Below are 17,957 nucleotides of genomic sequence, written 5' to 3' on the forward strand. Positions count from 1 at the left end.
AGACAACTGATATCCATGAATTACAAGCACATCCATCATCTGGCACTATAGGAATTGCTAATTAAAGGAGGGAGTAAAAGTGGACAATCCCTTAAATTGGGTAATAACATAGAGTAAAACAGAGTGGAACATTGCTTGTCTTAATGGTATCAAGCTGTTAGAAACTTCACTTTAAGTCACTATACAAGAACATACATTAGTGACAGTCTGGCTCTCGCTTAAGGCTCTAGCTTTTGTCCCTATGGGAACTGATTGAAGGGTCACAGCTCATTCTCATTTTGGTAGGCATGGTGCAATACACTTGGACATGAACTTGGATGACGGGGTTGTGTGATCCCATTCTCATTTTTGCTTTGGGGCCCTGCTTTCCATGAAGTATCTTTACTAGTAGACATTCAAGAAAATTTCACGTTTCTATTGAAATAGATCACGTTTAAGGAAAATGTGGAATAAAATGACAACTACCTAAAATGTCATCTACAATGTCTTGATGTTCTGAAGCCTTTGTGTTCTGTGGCATTGTTTGTAGCATGTCTTATGCTGTGTATAGCTGGCTCCCCTGGCATGCCATCCTCTTGTTCAGCATCCACAGTAATACATAAGTGGGAGGAAAGATTCATGTGCAGTTCAGCTCTTGTAGAGAGGATGATATATGACAGTGTCAGCTCTGCTCTCTCACGGCCAGTAATTCTCTTGTTGTATTGTGAGGGAGGTGGGAGCGACACTGCCTTCCCACATAACATCAAGTACCCAGTGACAGCTCCTCTCTGGTAATCCAGCAAGAGCTGCATTGTAGTTCTTCACAGGGAATACTGCAGCATTCATGTATGTCTGTGCCCACATCTATAGCAGTCTCTGATTCATTCACCCCTGGAAGTGGGTCACCGAGCCCCCACAGTCCGTCATTGATTTAAGGCTAATGAATCTTCAGGGAATCTATCCCAATTCTTTGTGGATAAAACACTTGTGGATAAAAATCAGAAACCGAATGAAAATATATAAATTTTTTGCCCATATCTACTTTCATGTGAACTGTACCAATGATATGTTATATGGCAAGATGTTGGCACCAAGTCTAATTTTACCAACAGCCCTGGTCAAGAAGCCATCCTAGTAATTGTAGTGATCACAGTGCAACTATTGGCTTGTTCTGTGTATAAGGGCTCATGCATTTGGTCATATTATGGATCAGGGTCATAAGGTTTTGTAATATAACAGCCATAAATTGCTAGGGGTGCAAACTGTGTGGAGGTTTTATGTGAAGTCCATGAGAAAAGATAATGTAGTATGACAGATTTTTGCTACTACACTGTCTACCAATAAGTATTTGGACACCTTTGCAAATGAAGATATCTGCGGTTGTGATGTACGTCACGCCTTCCGCCGTTAAATAGGAAACAGCATTGGCGCATTGGTATTAGTCGCATGTAAGATGCCTCGAAATCAGAGTTGTCTGATTTCGAGAAAGAGGTCATTGTGGGGTGCCACAGAAATGGTCGATACTTAAGGGACATAGCAAGCGAACTGAATTACCCAAAATCAACAGTGGCCTATGTGATTACGAAGTGGAAGAAGAACAGTGATTGTTGGAATGTGTCCCGAGTCGGCAGACCCCCGAAACTGGGAGATAGAGACCGACGAGTGCTGCCCAGAGAAACCGCACCCAACTGTTGGCTCACATACACCAGGAGTTTCATTAGGCATCCGGGAGTATTGTGTCACTCAATACCATCCGTAAGGAAGCATCTGCGGTAGTTACGCCACTGATCTGCCCACTGACTACAAGACATGGTCATGTGAGTTCAACTGTGCAGGTCCAACTGCAGTACATGCTGCAGACATAGTCATGTGACCACAGCTATCCCTACCACATCTGTAATAGGGATAATTGTACAAAGCATTTTGTTAAAGGGATTGGCTGGGATTTTTTATGTCCTTAAGATGTGCCACTAATATCTGATTTGATGGGGGCCAACATCCAGCCAAGCTGTTCAGGGCTACATCGCATCCTAGTACTGTACAGTGTATATAGTGGTCTAGTCACATTACTGCATCTCAGTTCCCCTTGACAAATGCTACATCTGTATGTATGCTGTATTTGCAGAGAAAATCCCATTCTTTAGATTTCAAGTTCTTATTGTATTTTGTTGCTTTACCGTACCACATTACTTAATATAATTGTATTCTATGCTTTACTTATTAAGGTATATTTACACTGCTTTTTCAGATGAATTTCAGAGCGTTCAGTGTACCCCTTAGTGTCTCCATTTTTTAAAAATGGGAATATGTATCATAGTTATAGTGCAAATGTTCTGGCACAGGGAATAGAATTTTATGTTACAGGAAAACAGAAGCGGGATGTCAATTCTTGGTGCGGTTTCAGTGCAGAAACCATGCTGTAGCCACAGAGGGTAGCCACATGCAGATTAGTCAGATGAGATGGTGTTAGATATTTGCATGTAGACCTATGGTAGTTCAAACTGCTAACTCGTGGCAGATATCTAGTCTCAGGCTTGGATTTCTACCATGGATTCTGCAGCTTATTTTTTTTTCAGCGATGCATACCATAATGCAATTGGACTTTGAATTACTCATTTTCGATTCATCTTCTGTAGTTATAATTTTGTTATAATTTGTATTTATTAAATTCTAACCAGTTGGCATTCTTAGGGTGAATTCACACTAAGTATACGCTGAGCTGATTCTGAACGTAAAACACGTTCAGAATCAGCGCGTACAAAGCAGATCCCATTGCTTTCTATGGGAGCCGGCATACGAGCACTCCCTATTGAAATGAATGGGCTGCTTTTCTCCCTATTGGTTTCAATGTGATACGCGCGTATCACATTGAAACCAATAGGGAAAAAAGCAGCCCATTCATTTCAATCGGGAGCGCTCGCATGCTGGCTCCCATTGAAATGAATGGGATCTGCTTTGTACGCGCTGATTCTGAACGTGTTTTACGTTCAGAATCAGCTCAGCGTATACTTAGTGTGAATGCACCCTTATATGATAAAGCTGTAAAGTTCTCTGTGAACCCATTCAACATCAGAGACCAGAAACCTAGCATGCAGTCTAGTAAAATACCCTGATATAATAAAGTGACAGTAGCATAGTGTGGGGAGGAGTAAGGAGGCACTCCGAAGGTTGCAGACTGGCATATTGGTAATGGTTGAAGGAGCTGTCGGGTACAAGGCCTGGGCTGTAGATACTGCAAGAAATGTGATAAGCTGAGAAATAAACAGGGCAGTGTGTCAATGACTTCAAGGCGGCTGCTTATTCTCTTTCCAGCTGTTATCAGCTCTCTTGAGTATGTAAACAGGATGACTTTTCCTGACAGGGGACTTGTGTATTCTTTTAGAGACAGTCATTGATCTGTCTTAACAAGCCCGTATCCCTACTATAGGCGCCACTTCTGTGTATGTTGCCCATTACTCCATGGTACATAATGTGTTAGTTTGGACAACTTAAACATTAAGTTTAAAAATGTGATTTTTTTTTTTTATATCAAATTTTAAAATCTTAAATCCACCAATTCTAACTATATGCATTCACTAAATAGTTACCATTTAACTTATTCCACTGCAGTTGCCTTTTGTTCTTTAGCCCCCACCATTCCTGAGCAATATTTGCTGTTATTTTCAGCACAATTATACCCTCTGCCTTTAGATATATTGTTGTTCCTGACACTCTACTCCAACCCAGGATCATCTATCTGACAGTAGGGAGCCTGATTGTACTGAGAACTACAGCAATGATTGCTCAGGAATGGTGGGGGCTACAGAAAAAATTCCACCTGTGCCAGAATCTGCGGGTGGAGATGGAGAAAGGTCCTTTTTAAATAACTAAAACTTTAGATAAAAGTCTTATATTTGTAGGTTGGCTACCATCTAACAAATATAGGCCATCCCACCTAGTCTCATACATTGTAGACCGTAAAGGAAGAACCAAACAATAAGATTGTCTGGACTAGATACATAAAAGTGAGTTGTCCTAAGTAATAAGTACAGATGAGGATGGATTTTCAGACACAAAAAACACAGATTTTGAAGGAATGAAACTAGAACATACAAGCCCATATTTGAAAAAAAAAAAATGTGTGTGCATTTGCCTGATTAAAATGAGAGTGGTGGGCACAGTCTTCAGACTTCCAAAAAATGAATGAGGAGGTTAGACAGAAAATGGTGCAAATTTTGGTGCAGATCTTTTCATTGAAACTAATAGAGGGTGGGACCTTATGGGCTACAATTCATTTGAGCAGGCCTTTTCACCCAAGCAACACAGCCACTTCAAACAACTGATCAGCGAGGGTGCTACATGTTGACTATGGATATATCAACCTAAGTATAAGTCAAAAATATTTTTATCTGTCAAGATGGGGTGCTGAGTGCTGGGGTGCTTTGTTTAATGAGAAATAAAATGAACTTTTTTGATTTCAGCAAATGGCTGCAATGAAACAAAAAGTGAAAAATTTAAAGGGGTCTGAATATTTTCTGTGCCCACTGTATCAATTGTTTCACACAACAGACATCCACCGGCACTGTCCATGAACAACTATGGCGTGGCTTTACAGAAACATCGTGTAATCACAATACGCAAGGATTGCAGTGTATTATATGAGGAATTAAACCATTGCATGTTATAGTCTCCAAGGGGAACTTAAATTAGCCTAAAAGAAAAAGTTTAAAAATATTTAAAAAATTATATATATATAGATCATCTCCCTTTCCCAATAACAATCTTGTGTCAATTTTCACGCCCTCTAAATACCAGAGAATAAATTTTGTTTAATAATTTAAGTCCAACTTTCCAGGATAACATATAGAATATTAAACGGTGTCATTAGAAAGTACTACCTGTCCCACATGAAACAAGCCCCAAATTAGAGGGGTTGCTTAGGAAATGGGCAAATCCCTCTGGAGATTGGGAAGATGTGACATTAAAAAATTGATATATTATTCCAGAACTCCATTGTCCATCACCTGTGTCTGTTCCACTGGGGAAGGGTGAGTATGCTTGTCCAATTCCTGAACCCCATTAAAAGCTATGGCTTATATTATTGACTGGTGTTGATTCCGGGACAGATTTAATTGTTGAATATAGATCTCATCAGTCATCATGTACAGTATGTCAGTATCACTTAAGATTTTATACCTCTATTGTGAAGATGTTTCTTAGAGGTTACTGTTAGAGATGAGCGAACACTGTTCGGATCAGCCGATCCGAACAGCACACTCCCATAGAAATGAATGGAAGCACCTGGCACGCAAACTTTGCCGGTGGCCGGCCGCTTAACCCCCCGTGTGCTGACCGCTTCCATTCATTTCTATGGGAGCGTGCAGTGAGCGTGCTGTTTGGAACGGCTGTTCCGAACAGTGTTCGCTCATCTCTAGTTACTGTGTATTGTATGGCTCGTACTATGTGTTCCTTTCATTAGTAATGAAGTCATTGAATTGAATTACATGAATTACAAGTTCATTAAATAGCTAAAAAATCTATAAGCGATCAGCTACATCAACAGGGGACCTAGTCAGGAGACTATATGGACAGAAATCTTTTTCGTGGCATCATCTTGTGAGGTTCCAGATGTAGTTCTTTATATCCCATGATACTATAGGTCTTGCTGTCTTCTGGGAAATCACAATGGCTGGCATTGTAAGATCATAACCATCTGCCGTATATCAATAAGAAGCAGTGACTTCATTTCTAGTGGTTTCCTATTGATAGTCTGGCATGTTGGGAACTGTAAGTCCCCATGGGCAAATAAACCATGCAGCTCCTACTGTAAAAGATCTCTGATGTAAACCTATAAATACATCATGTGGTATCTTAGGTAATGTATCTACGTATATAGTCACTTTCCTTACTACAAAATTGGCCTTCTGGGAGACAAGAGAATTTCCCATTCAGAGAGTCTCAGACAATAATAAATATGCTCATGTACATAACGTCCTATGATGGGAATATAGGATTACATTTAGTAAAGGGATTTTTTTTCTTTCTTTACAAAGACTGACTATAATTATGTAAAAGAAATTGAAATAAAAAACTAGAAAAAAATATCAAATATCTCTTTTAACTTATGGTCCAGGCCACTTTTGACCCAGTTCACATCTGTGTTCGGTACTCCGTTTGGATAGTCCGCTTGGGAAACCCCCGAACGGAATACCGAATGCATTAAAAAACGGTGAGCAATGAAACCACACGGACCCCATAGACTATAATGGGGTCTGTGTGTTTCATTGTTCACCGCTTTTTAATGTGTTCGGAGATGGTGGTGGACTTTGGGAAACGGAGGAGTGCTCCGACCCCGGTGGAGATCCAAAGAACATGTATTGAGATAGTCAGGACCTATAAGTATCTGGGTGTGCTCCTCAATAATAAACTAGACTGGGCTGATCACCTGGAGGCGCTGCACAGAAAGGGCCACAGCAGACTCTACCTGCTCAGGAGGCTGAGGGCCTTCGGAGTCCAGGGGACACTTCTTAGGGCCTTCTTCAACTCTGTGGTTGCCTCAGCCATCTTTTTCGGTGTGGCCTGCTGGGGGAGCAGTATATCAACCAGGGACAGAAATAGACTGGACAGGCTGATCAGGAGGGCCAGCTCTGTCCTGGGGAGCCCCTTGGACCCAGTACAGGTGGTGGGTGACAGAAGGATACTCTCCGTGGTGACCTCCATGTGGGAGAACAAATCCCACCCCATGTATGAGACCTTGATGGCACTCAGCAGCACTGTAAGTGACCGTCTGCTTCACCCCAAGTGTGAGAAGGAGCGCTATCGCAAGTCCTTCCTTCCAACCGTGACCAGGCTGTATAATCTATATCAGAGCAAGTGAAGATCTCTCCGCACAGAGAACTAATGATTATGAATGTCCTCCTTCTTTCTTCTCTGTTCCTAAGCTGCTATGGACTCCTAGCATATCTTTCTCAGCATATGTGTGTCTACTACTTCTGTAATATATTACTGTGTATTATCCTGTATCTGTATTACTATGCAGCTGAAACATACTGAAATTTCCCCACTGTGGGACTATTAAAGGATTATCTTATCTTATCTTATTCCGTTCGGGGGCTTCCCAAGCAAACTCCCCAAATGGAATACCAAAATGTGAGCCAGGCCTTACCAACGATAATAATGATCTCTATTTATATAGCACTACTTATTCCATGAAACAAAGCTACATATATAAAAAGAAAACTTATCTGAAATTCAACAATAGGAGTGAGGGTCCTGCTCACAAGAATATAAAATCTTAGAGGAAATAGAGTGAGCACAAGAGGTGTAAGTTATTTTTTTGTATAGTGATCCAGCTATTTTTTATAAAACAAGGTAATATGCAAAAGGTTCTATGAGCCAGTCACCGGCCAATATCTGTGTGTGCACAAATATAAAGTATATATCAGTGCATGAAGTAAAGGGGGAATTGGTATTGGATGATGGGACCAGGTTCTGAGAAATAGTGTAAAGGTGGAGATTAGGGCATGTGAAGGTGGGGTTTTTATGGCATGCTTAAAATTGTGGGTATTGGGAATGGATCCGATTGTCTAGGGTATCCCAATCCAGAGGACTGGGCAACTTGAGAAAAGTGTTGGAGAAAGGAATATGAAATTTGGTTCATAGAGGATTTTAGTCTTCAATCTCAGACCAGAGAGCACAGGCAGGGTGGTAGACAGAGATGAAGGTGGAAATATATTGCAGAACAGCACTGTAGAAGGCTTTGTGGATGAGAATGGGTGTATAAATAGTATAATGTAGTTCTCAGCAACCAGTGTATTGACTGGCCTCAACTGGTGGCATCAGGGTAGCAGCTGGACAGAAACCAAGAGTTACAGTAATCAACATGGGAGAGAATCAGAGCAACAATAGAGGTTTCTACTGTAAGGAGAGAGTGGATTCATCAAGGAATATGTAGCTTCAAAAGATCCTTTACGTAGTTGGGGCCTAAGCTGACCCAAACATGAGCCTCCCTACTACTCTCACATAACAAATGATATCAGAGAGGCGGGGTCATAATTCATGTTGAACGTTATCATTGTCAATGCCTTCTTCCGCCAGGAGATACTGTAAACCACCACTAGAGGAGTCTGGCAGCAGCTCACTCTACGATCTCTGTTAAAAACATATAAAAACTGGCAGGGGCATAAGTGCTGAGGGAGCAGTCGCACTGGGGCTCAGGAGCCTTAGGGGCCCCATAAGCACTGGCATCAGTATCAAGATTGTAACTTCCACCTTACCCATAAACCCACAGATTACCCTAAGCACCCTTACCCTAAACTAAGGTTGATTAAACTCCGTAGCTCCTGTAACCAATACTATTAAGAATTCACAGTAGGGATGAGGTCAGGGGGCCCCGGACACAAGATTGCAACGGGGCCCACAAGACTTTAATTACGCCACTGCGAACTGGGTATGTATGAGTAGGTGGGTCAGTTGACAGCTATTTAAGATGTAGCTTGTCTTCTTCTTCTTCTTCTTCTTCTTCTTCTTATATGCCTGTTATAGTTATCTCATCACATTACATAGCATGGTCACTTCTGGGGCGGCTTTGTATTGACCTACAATATTTCCAGAACTTTTTTCTAAAATTGAGCATTACATACAAAATACAATGTCTCAATTTAAGCTGTTTCTGGTTATTATTTGAAATAACCAAGATGACAGATGCTTAGATACCATACAGTGACCTTACATTGTGCTTTAATATGCTAAGTCTCTATTGCTTCAAGCATTGCAATGTTGCGCACTCAGGCTTGGGGCCCAATGGAGCATCCTAGTTTAATTTGAGTGGCCAAGCCAAGCCTGGAGCTTTAGTTTAGACCCATGAACCTAAGAACATGGTTTATTAGCAAAAACTGAATTAATTCAATGTCAAGGTCACGATAATAGACATATGTGCGTCATAAATTATTAAAATTCTCAGCACCCGTATACAAGGATTATTAGTCATGAATATTTATTTTTTCCAGGGATTAAAAGTCTGTTTTTCACAAAAGATAAAATTTGAGTTAAACATATATCTAGTAACATATTTCACCACATTTCTATTGACTTAAAGGGAAAAAATATGTAAAAGGTTTCTTTGATAGTTTTTCTTGAGTATTTTTCCTTAAGATGTACAGTATCTGTCGCCTACACACATCACAGGAAGTCATTTAATGTGCTGAAAGAATAATCAGCCCATTAGATCACTATGAATAAGCAACGGAGCACAGGTTGAACTTGATCGACCTCCAGCTTGACAGACCTTAAAGTGTACCTGTCATTTCATTAGACTTCTCAGGATAAGCTGTTATGTGTGTACATAAGGAGAGTTTCACTATTTCTGCTCATTATGACTTTTCTGGAGTGTTTCGCAGTTTCGCCTCTTTATGTTGCCGGCTCTATACCTGTCTCTATGTCACGCAGTCCCGCGACATACAGTATATACAGAAGTACTGATAGTGTATGTGCAGATGTGAGCAAAGTGCTTTAGTTGTAATAAAAAGCTTCATACTCAGCTCTAACATAAGCCCGTTTTCTTTATCTTGTACTTACTGGCCACTCCACCCCTCCCCTCTCCATAGACTTCTATAGAAATGAATCATCAAAGAGATGTGACTTGTAGTTTGTGTCTAAAGGGGTAGAGCAGTGATTTTCACAGTGAAAGTCATTTTAGTAGAGGAAGGAGAATTGGAAATAGCCTGATAAGAGAAGAAAAAGCAGTTTCCTGATGATAAGATATATTACAGGTTTCTTATAATAGCCTGTACTATTCATTTGTGCAAAGTTGCATCTATTATTTTATGCAAAGTGTGTTGAAAAGACTATGCCTATGTAAGATGAACTTGAGAGACCTCAGGCTGAAGGGTTGCATAGCTAGGTATTCAGGCCTGGTTCACATCTGCATTCGGTATTCTGTTCGGGGAGTCCACTTGGGGACCCCCTGAACGAAATACTGAATGCATTAAAAAGCAGTGAGCATTGAAAGCACACGGACCCCATAGACTATAATAGGGTCTGTGTGTTTTATGTGCAGTGTCCGCACAAGTCATGTGGAGAGAAAAGTACTTCAAGAACTACTTTCCTCTTCGTATGATTCTTGTGGACACCGCATGGAAAGCACACAGAACCGGACGGACACGGATTGGAGTCAGTATGATTTCATTGCTCACCGCTTTTTAATGCATTTGTTATTTCGTTTGGGGGGTCCCCAAGTGGATTCCCTGAACGGAATACCGAACACAGATGTGAACCAGGCCTCATTTCAACCAAGAACAACATCTGGAAAAATTCTGAAAGTTTTCAGCCCACAAAAAGCGTAATAAAGTAAAACTTTTGTAAAACTTATTTGTAAAAGCATAAAAAATAGGTACCAGGTTCAGGAATAAAGAGCTATAGAAAAAAACTCACAGATTTGTCCTGTACGTACATATGCACAGTGGTGTCAGCAGACGAGACTTCCGTCCCTTTCTCATGGCAATTTTTTTTTTCTATAGCTCTTTATTCCTGTACCTGGTACCTATTTTTATGCTTTTACAAATAAAGGCTAAGTTTTACTTTATTACGCTTTTTGTGTGCTGAAAACTTTTAGAATTTTTTCTGGTTTGTTTTACCCCAGCCGGGGGGGGTGTATTTTCGTGCACTCAAGATGCTGCCGACTCTCGATATATAGGTGAGCTGTGGACTATTTTTTCTTTTTACTCAAGGACAACATATGTGTAAAGTTTCCTACGGGTCACCTACTGGAAGGTGCCCACAGTTTCTTCCCACACTCTAATAGCATAAAGTTAGCCATAGTCAGGGCCGGCTCCAGGTTTTTATGGGCCCTTGGGCGACAGAGCCTCAGTGGGCCCCCTTGTAAAGGAGGCGGGGGGAGTCGAGACACTGTGCGTCGTAGATGAAGCAAGTAACGTCATGCAGGAGTGTGGCGTCACCAACGCCATACCTCCCAATTTTTAAAGAGAAGAAAGAAGAGCAAAATGTGCGGCGCGCTTTGCGCGCCGCGGCAAATTTGGCTCCACCCACTTTTGTTGATTCCACCCATTCTCATTCATTTATCATGTGCTCCCACACAGTACAATCCTCCTACAGTCACCCGTAAATTATATGCCCCCCTCCATCTCTCCCCCAGTTTCATATACACCCTTCCTCTGCCCCCAGTTTCATGTCCCCCCTCCATCTCTGTCCCCAGTTTCATCACGTTCTCCCCCTTCATCTGCCCACAGTTTCATGTCCCCCGTCTCTGCCCCAGTGTCATGCTGTTCCACCCCCCCATCTGCCCCAGTGTCATGCTGTTCCCCCCTCCCCTTCATTTGCCCCCCAGTTTCATTGGGCCCCCTCCATCTTTGTCCCCAGTTTCATGCCGTTCTCTCCCCACCACCTTCATGTTCCCCAGTGTCATGCCGTTCCCCCCCTCCCCTTCATTTGCCCCCCAGTTTCATTGGGCCCCCTTCATTATGTTCCACCTTTATATTTAATACAAAACAAACACTTATACTCACCTTCCATCACTCACCTTCCATCGATCCCCCGACGCTCCTCTCTCCAGTCACATACGCGATTAAAGCAGGAGCTGTGAGTTCAGCTCCTGCTTAGCTGCGGCCCGGCTTGCGTGTGTATGCGTGATGACGTCATCGCGCCTACACACGCAAGCCGGGCCGGAGCTTTAAAGTAGGAGCTGAACTCACAGCTCCTGCTTTAATCGCGTATGTATTCCAGCTCATCGGCGGACGGACGCCGATAAGCTGAAATCTTGACAGGCAAGTGCCGGGGGGCCCCCAGAGGCTCTCTGGGCCCCGGCACTTGCCCGACTATGCCGTGCGCTGACGCCGGCCCTGGCCATAGTATACTGTATAAAATTAGATTGTGAGCACCATTGAGGGCAGGCTGATGTGAGTGATGATGGTATCTGTACAGCCCTGCGAAATATGGTGGCTCTATATAAGGAGCATAAAGAAATGTAAGAGAAAAGAATAAATGACCTCAAGTTAAAGTTCATTGACCACCAAATGAACCAAATAAATTTATGAATTGCAATGTCTTTTTGCTCTCAGTACCAAAGTCTTGTACAATTTACTAGTATTTGGTACCTGCCTGCTATTGTAATTATTCCTAGTTCATGTGCTATGGCTGTCTATATGGATACTTACAGTACTTTATATATGGTTTAGAATGAATGTGCTGCCATATTCTATGTAGGAAGTTACAGAAGTAAACAGAAAACCACTTGTTTTGTAGGCTAAAGACAGTGATGAAGATGATGAAGTGGCTGTCAGCTTGGATCGAGACCGCTTCATGGATGAATTCTTTGAGCAGGTATGATGTTGTGTGTGTATCCAATCTGTCTGTCAGAAAAGTCTTATATTTTCATGCGATATGGGTTTAAAATTGACGTCCTATGGGCATAGTTATTGGGCTATTTATCAGAGGAAGTTCTCAAAATTCTCTATAAGGAATAATTTAGTTGAAGAATTGCTTCTCTTCATTTCTGAGCGATTAAACATTAATTTATTGAAAAGATTCATTAAACATTCCACTTTTATCCAGGCAGTGTAGACGCCCTGTAAGCAGAAGCTTAACCTTCTTGATCCTGTAATTTCTTCATTTACATTGCTGCTGGTATATTTATAGAGGATAATCCATCTGTACATTTTCAGGTGGAGGAGATCAGAGGTTTCATTGACAAGATATCCGAGAATGTAGAGGAAGTGAAAAGAAAGCACAGTGCTATCCTCGCTTCTCCCAACCCAGATGAGAGTAAGTACAGCTATTATTATATTTTTATATGTATTTGTAAGACAACTAATAAAAAATGTGATCAATCTCCAACCTCCATATCCATGTTTCAGGTTCTCTAGTAGGAAATCCTTGAGTTTCTCATAGTGTGCATTCTGTGAGGCCAGAATTATTTAGAGATGATTATCAGGGTTACCAAAACCAAGCAGACCCTCATTGAAAAGATATCCAAGCACCCCCAGAGCTATGAGCATACACTGCATGAGCTCACTACATTATTGTCTAGAGGTAGGGTATGTATTCCCTAGAACATTGCTTCCCAACCTTTTTAAGCCAAGTGCCAAGTTTCCCCAATGGATACCATGGTGTCCATAATGTGACAGATCCTGCTCTCGATCTCAAATGTGAAAGCAATCTATCATGCACAGAGCTAAGCAAATCCTTTTTACTGTAGGAGCACATAAAGTAGGCACACATTAGAAGTTCTCTCATTAGATCAGAGCTTAGATGTCCTATTCTCTCATTAGATCATAGATTAGAAGCTATCCATCTATTCAGCATAGTCAATCCTGTGTTGTATAGGAGACTCACCCTCTTAAACCTGAACGACATCTGACTTTGGCAGCCACTTTGACTCAGTTTTTGAAGACAGTGGGTGTTTTGGGTAACATTAGTTCCCCGGGATCCTCAGAACCATAGCTCTTGCTATTTCTGTCACTTCTAGAACAGTGGTTCTCAGCCAAGGCATGTACCCTCGGAGACTGCATGGCGACTATACACATACTACAGATTGAGAACCGCTGCCCTAGAACACACGTGCCAGATTATACATATCTCTTCAAAAGACCATGTCTTGGAGAAGGCCACTTCCTTATTCAGACAAGATTCGCTATGACAGATTTTTAGTTCCAACATATATTAGATACTTGGCTATGTTTGTTAGGGAGACCACACCCTTAGAGGACAACTTTCCAATGGGTGATCTTCTCAAAAAGGTTTCACTGTGAATCACCTCATTATGGGACACTAGATAAGTAAGGCTTTGTGTGACAGAGATTGTTCCCAAGCTTTGGAGTCTTGAATTTCTTGTTGAAACCAACAATCACACTTGTATTTTCGGAGAGTGTGTGCTACATGATCCCTACAGCTCAGGTACTTCATCCATATAACATTTCTGATAACTAGAAGTAGATCATAAGGCAAAGACATATCCCCAAAATGTTGGAGTCCTCATGGTACAATATGATTTAATAACACGTTTCTCAAAAGGGATTCAATGCGGTGTTGTTTGTGCCATATTTTCACTTGAAACCTTGCGGCAATAACTGTTACATAAGCCTTCATATTGGCCCATCTGGTCCAGTTAACAAAAACTCAGGTACTGTACATATCTAGTGTGACTAGTTTTATTAGAGGCAGCTCTGTCAACTTCTACTCAGAAGAATAAAGACAAATAACCCCGAGGTTTATCAAACATCATTTATTTATTTCACCTTTCTTTCAACTTCTGCACATTACCAGCATTATAGATGTAGCAAATATGAAATACAAGTGACACCAGACCATAGTCATAGGGAATGAAATGCTGGAATACTTACATTAGATGTGTGTGTATGTGTGTATATATACATAGTTCATGTATTAGAGTTTTGTGGAATTTCTGTGCAGGCTGGACAGACTATTGGCAGGGAATTGATGGACTACCCTTCATCTAGTTATCTAGGGCACAGTTAATGTTAATGAACAGACAGCCTTAGTTATTTTCATAAAAAACCCATACAAGTTAATGGAGAGACCCATGCAAACACAGTCATCTCTATCTCAATTGTGACTGCCAATGGGGTTCAGAAGCCCCTTGTTTTCTAGACAGATGTTGATCCCAGAGCTTGGACCCATATCTGTTGGAAAGGTATGACATATCCTTTGGGTATAATCATAATTGTCCATCTGTGAAAACCCTTTTAGGCTAAGGCCCCACGTAGTAAGCCGCAGTGAAATAGCACGGTGGAAAAACCGTGTCTGAAACGCTTCACAGTTTTACCAGCAGCACTTTTGACAGAAAGTCCACAGACCGTTTTCTTTTGTGGATTTTCTGCTTCAATTATATCTATAGGGAAACCGTCAGCGTTTCTATTGGTATAATTGACATACTGCAATCTCCAAGACAAAGACAGTTTTTCAAATTGTGAATTTTTCTGCAATATGTTGTTGGATTCATGGTTTTTGCCATAGCGTTTCTGCCGTGCTTAAACCTTGGCGTTTGCGACACGTGGGGTCCCATCCTTAAAAAGATTATCCTACTCATTGAAAAATAGGTTCTTTCATGTTCTGTAAGTGCATGTTCAGTCTTGTTGGTACATTCCCTGGTTGCAGAGATATTGGTGCTGTTAGTTTCGGTTACCAATATCACTGTACTGTCAGGGGTGCTGGTCTCACAGCTCAGTTTTATTGATGGGCGGTGGGCAGCATCCCCTTTACACTGCAAAGCTTTAGCGGAGTTCCATCAGAGTTTTTTCCTCAACACCCACCAATAACACTGAGCTGCAAGGCCAGCCTTCCTGGCAGTATGGTGATATAGGACAAAAAAACTAACATTACGCATATCTCTGGAATGGGGGAAGATACCAGCACTGAACTCAGCACACCAACAGCTTTATAACGGTATATGGCAAGCTCTGTGCTAGAGTATATTAACCCATGTATGTCTAGAGTTCCATTATTGGAACTCAAAAACAATACAACCTCTGGTATAAATGGGTTAAAGGGCCTCTTTCAACCATGTTAATTAACAAAAAATGAAGCGATCTCATGTTTTACAGATCCCTCATTCCAGCACTGACAGCCCAGTCTCTGCCATGTTTAGTCCTTGCCAATTCAGGGGTCAGAGCAGTTCCATGCTGGTTGTGTGCAGGTCGCTATTGAGGCCAGTCTTTAGCTGTTACCTGAACACAAAGCATCATAACCATTACGGCTTCCTGACAAGGACTGAAAACAGCAAGGACCAGTCTGTCAGCACCGGAATGGAGGATCTGTAAAAGGTGAGTTAGCTTTATCTTATTTAACTCCCACACTTTAAAGGAAGTCTGAGACCAGGACCCAGTATATCAATCCAGCTCTGTAGATAGATAGGTTAGTCACCTGAATAAAATAGTGTTTTCCCTGTGTGAATCACTGCCTCCATTACTGAGATATTGCTGGTTTTGTTATTATGTAAATGATCTCTTTGGAGCAATGAGGACAATATCACTGCTCCAAAGAGACAAGCGACAACACACTCATTGTTATAAAGAGTGCATTGGTATATTTCCAAAATGATGATATCTCTGCAACAGAGGCATCAATTCAAAATGGGAAAGACATGACTTATACGTCAGAATGTGGACAACCCCTTTAAGAAACCAATATACATCAGATTAACTCCTTAACACTCTTCGCTGTACAAGTGCAGCTCAGTTATGGCACCAGATCAGAAGAACATCGGCCCATGTTAACCCCTTGTCTGATATTGTCAATGGTGACCACAGCATCTAAGGGGTTGTTCACAGTTGTTGGCCCCCTCATTGGCCAATTTGCACTACAACTACCATGTGTTGACAGCTTAGTCAATAAGGAAAATAAAATAAGTCCTGACCTTTCGAACATGTTAGCACAAAAACATTATTATTTTTGTTTTAAGTATTTTTTCAGAAAAAAAACATAAAAGCTATTTTTGTTAAGAGTATATTCATATTGACCAATAGAATTAGGTTAATATTCTGCTGTACAATGTACACAAAACCGATCATTATTTTTATTTTTCTAACTTCCTAGAAGGAGTTAGTAAAAATGATTTAATAAATTATAGTCCATCACTAGGAAAATAAAAAAAAGTTATGGGTTTCAGGCTATAAAAAAAAAATAATAATTGGTTGTTGAAAAGACCAAAACTAGGGGGTGCTCTCACTACCAGATCACTTAATGAGTATGCAATAAAGCTGGGAGGAATAGTGTTAGGGCTAGTTCACACGGGGCAAAATGGTCAGGATTTTGACGCAGAGTCCATGTCAAAATCCTGCCGCCTCCCATTGAAATCCCAGTGCACTGCATCGGCATCACGTCCCGGATTGAATGTGTTCACACGAAACCCTGTGTGAACTAGCCCTTATGGCCTGCTTTATTGTACACATTGCCAGTAGTAGTATTTTTCATCTTCTAGCATAGTAATTATTATTTTGAAGCGTCTGAATGTCAATATTAGCAAGGAATTGTTTACATCCAAAAATTTCAGACTATGATGGATAAATAGATGTGGTGTAGGTAGAGCCATAGAGCGGTGAATCACATTCGGATACAGATTACTCCAGGTCAATATCGGTCAACAAAGGTAGTAGAAAAACAATTACCCATTTCTGCACAATTGACAAGAAAATAACTTGCCGTTGAACAAAGTAACAAGAACTTTCTGGGGCTTTTGTTTAGTTAAGTTACCTTTAAGTGCCAATGGAAAGTATTTAAGCAAGTCTTACGCGCTGACATTTTCTGTGTGGGCAACCGTATATAATTTGTTTGTCTCACTAGAACACAAAAGGAGCAGGTTTGCTAGTTTGATTGCTTTTCTTGCGTTGCAAAAACCCATTTGAGGAATAAAGTAGTGTTTTCTTACTGATGAACTGAAAAGGTATACACTTACATCCTTCTATTAACAGTGTGTGGGATTTGTTTCACATTGCAACAGACCAAAGTTCTTGGCTGCTATCTCCTCCTAGAATTCTACTTCGCTACAGTATCAAATTGGTGCCTTTAAATTATGTTTATCTCGCTGGCACTTTGGCAAAGACTTCTGGTCTGAGTATGAGTATGAGGAGTCGTACCTTACAATTGCTAATCTGAGTGGAGTCCTGCAGTGTAACAATAGTGATCCTTCTATATAGGACATACAAAAAAAGCCACAAAAAGACAGATGTATCCAGCAGTCAAACCCGTCGTTAAAATTTAGCTTTTATTTTAAATCTCGGAATATCATACAGTTCGTAAAACTTCAAATTTGGTAGCCCATGATGACAGAATAGAAGGGAGCGTCTAGCTGACACGTTTCGGAGCCTTTATCAGCCCCCTAGCAGGCTATGAGTAAGGGGCTGATAAAGGCGCCGAAACGCGTCAGCCAGACACTCCCTTCTAGTCTGTCATCATGGGCTACCAAATTTGAAGTTTTACGAACTGTATGATATTCCGAGATTTAAAATAAAAGCTAAGTTTTAACGACG

At 41.1% G+C, this 17,957-nt stretch overlaps 1 protein-coding gene across 3 annotated transcripts in view; it reads left to right on the top strand.

The window, feature by feature from the left end:
- The window catches only part of STX1A (syntaxin 1A), a 130,748-nt gene that overhangs the window by 65,137 nt on the left and 47,654 nt on the right, over window positions 1–17,957 (top strand). For all 3 annotated transcript variants that reach the window (XM_075263902.1, XM_075263903.1, XM_075263901.1), the window contains exons 2-3: window positions 12,217–12,294; window positions 12,636–12,735. In XM_075263902.1, coding sequence (XP_075120003.1) covers window positions 12,217–12,294; window positions 12,636–12,735 — 178 coding nt within the window. The remainder of the gene's footprint in view (window positions 1–12,216; window positions 12,295–12,635; window positions 12,736–17,957) is intronic.

This window comes from Leptodactylus fuscus, chromosome 2, assembly GCF_031893055.1.
Source record: "Leptodactylus fuscus isolate aLepFus1 chromosome 2, aLepFus1.hap2, whole genome shotgun sequence".
Lineage (NCBI taxonomy): Eukaryota > Metazoa > Chordata > Amphibia > Anura > Leptodactylidae > Leptodactylus > Leptodactylus fuscus.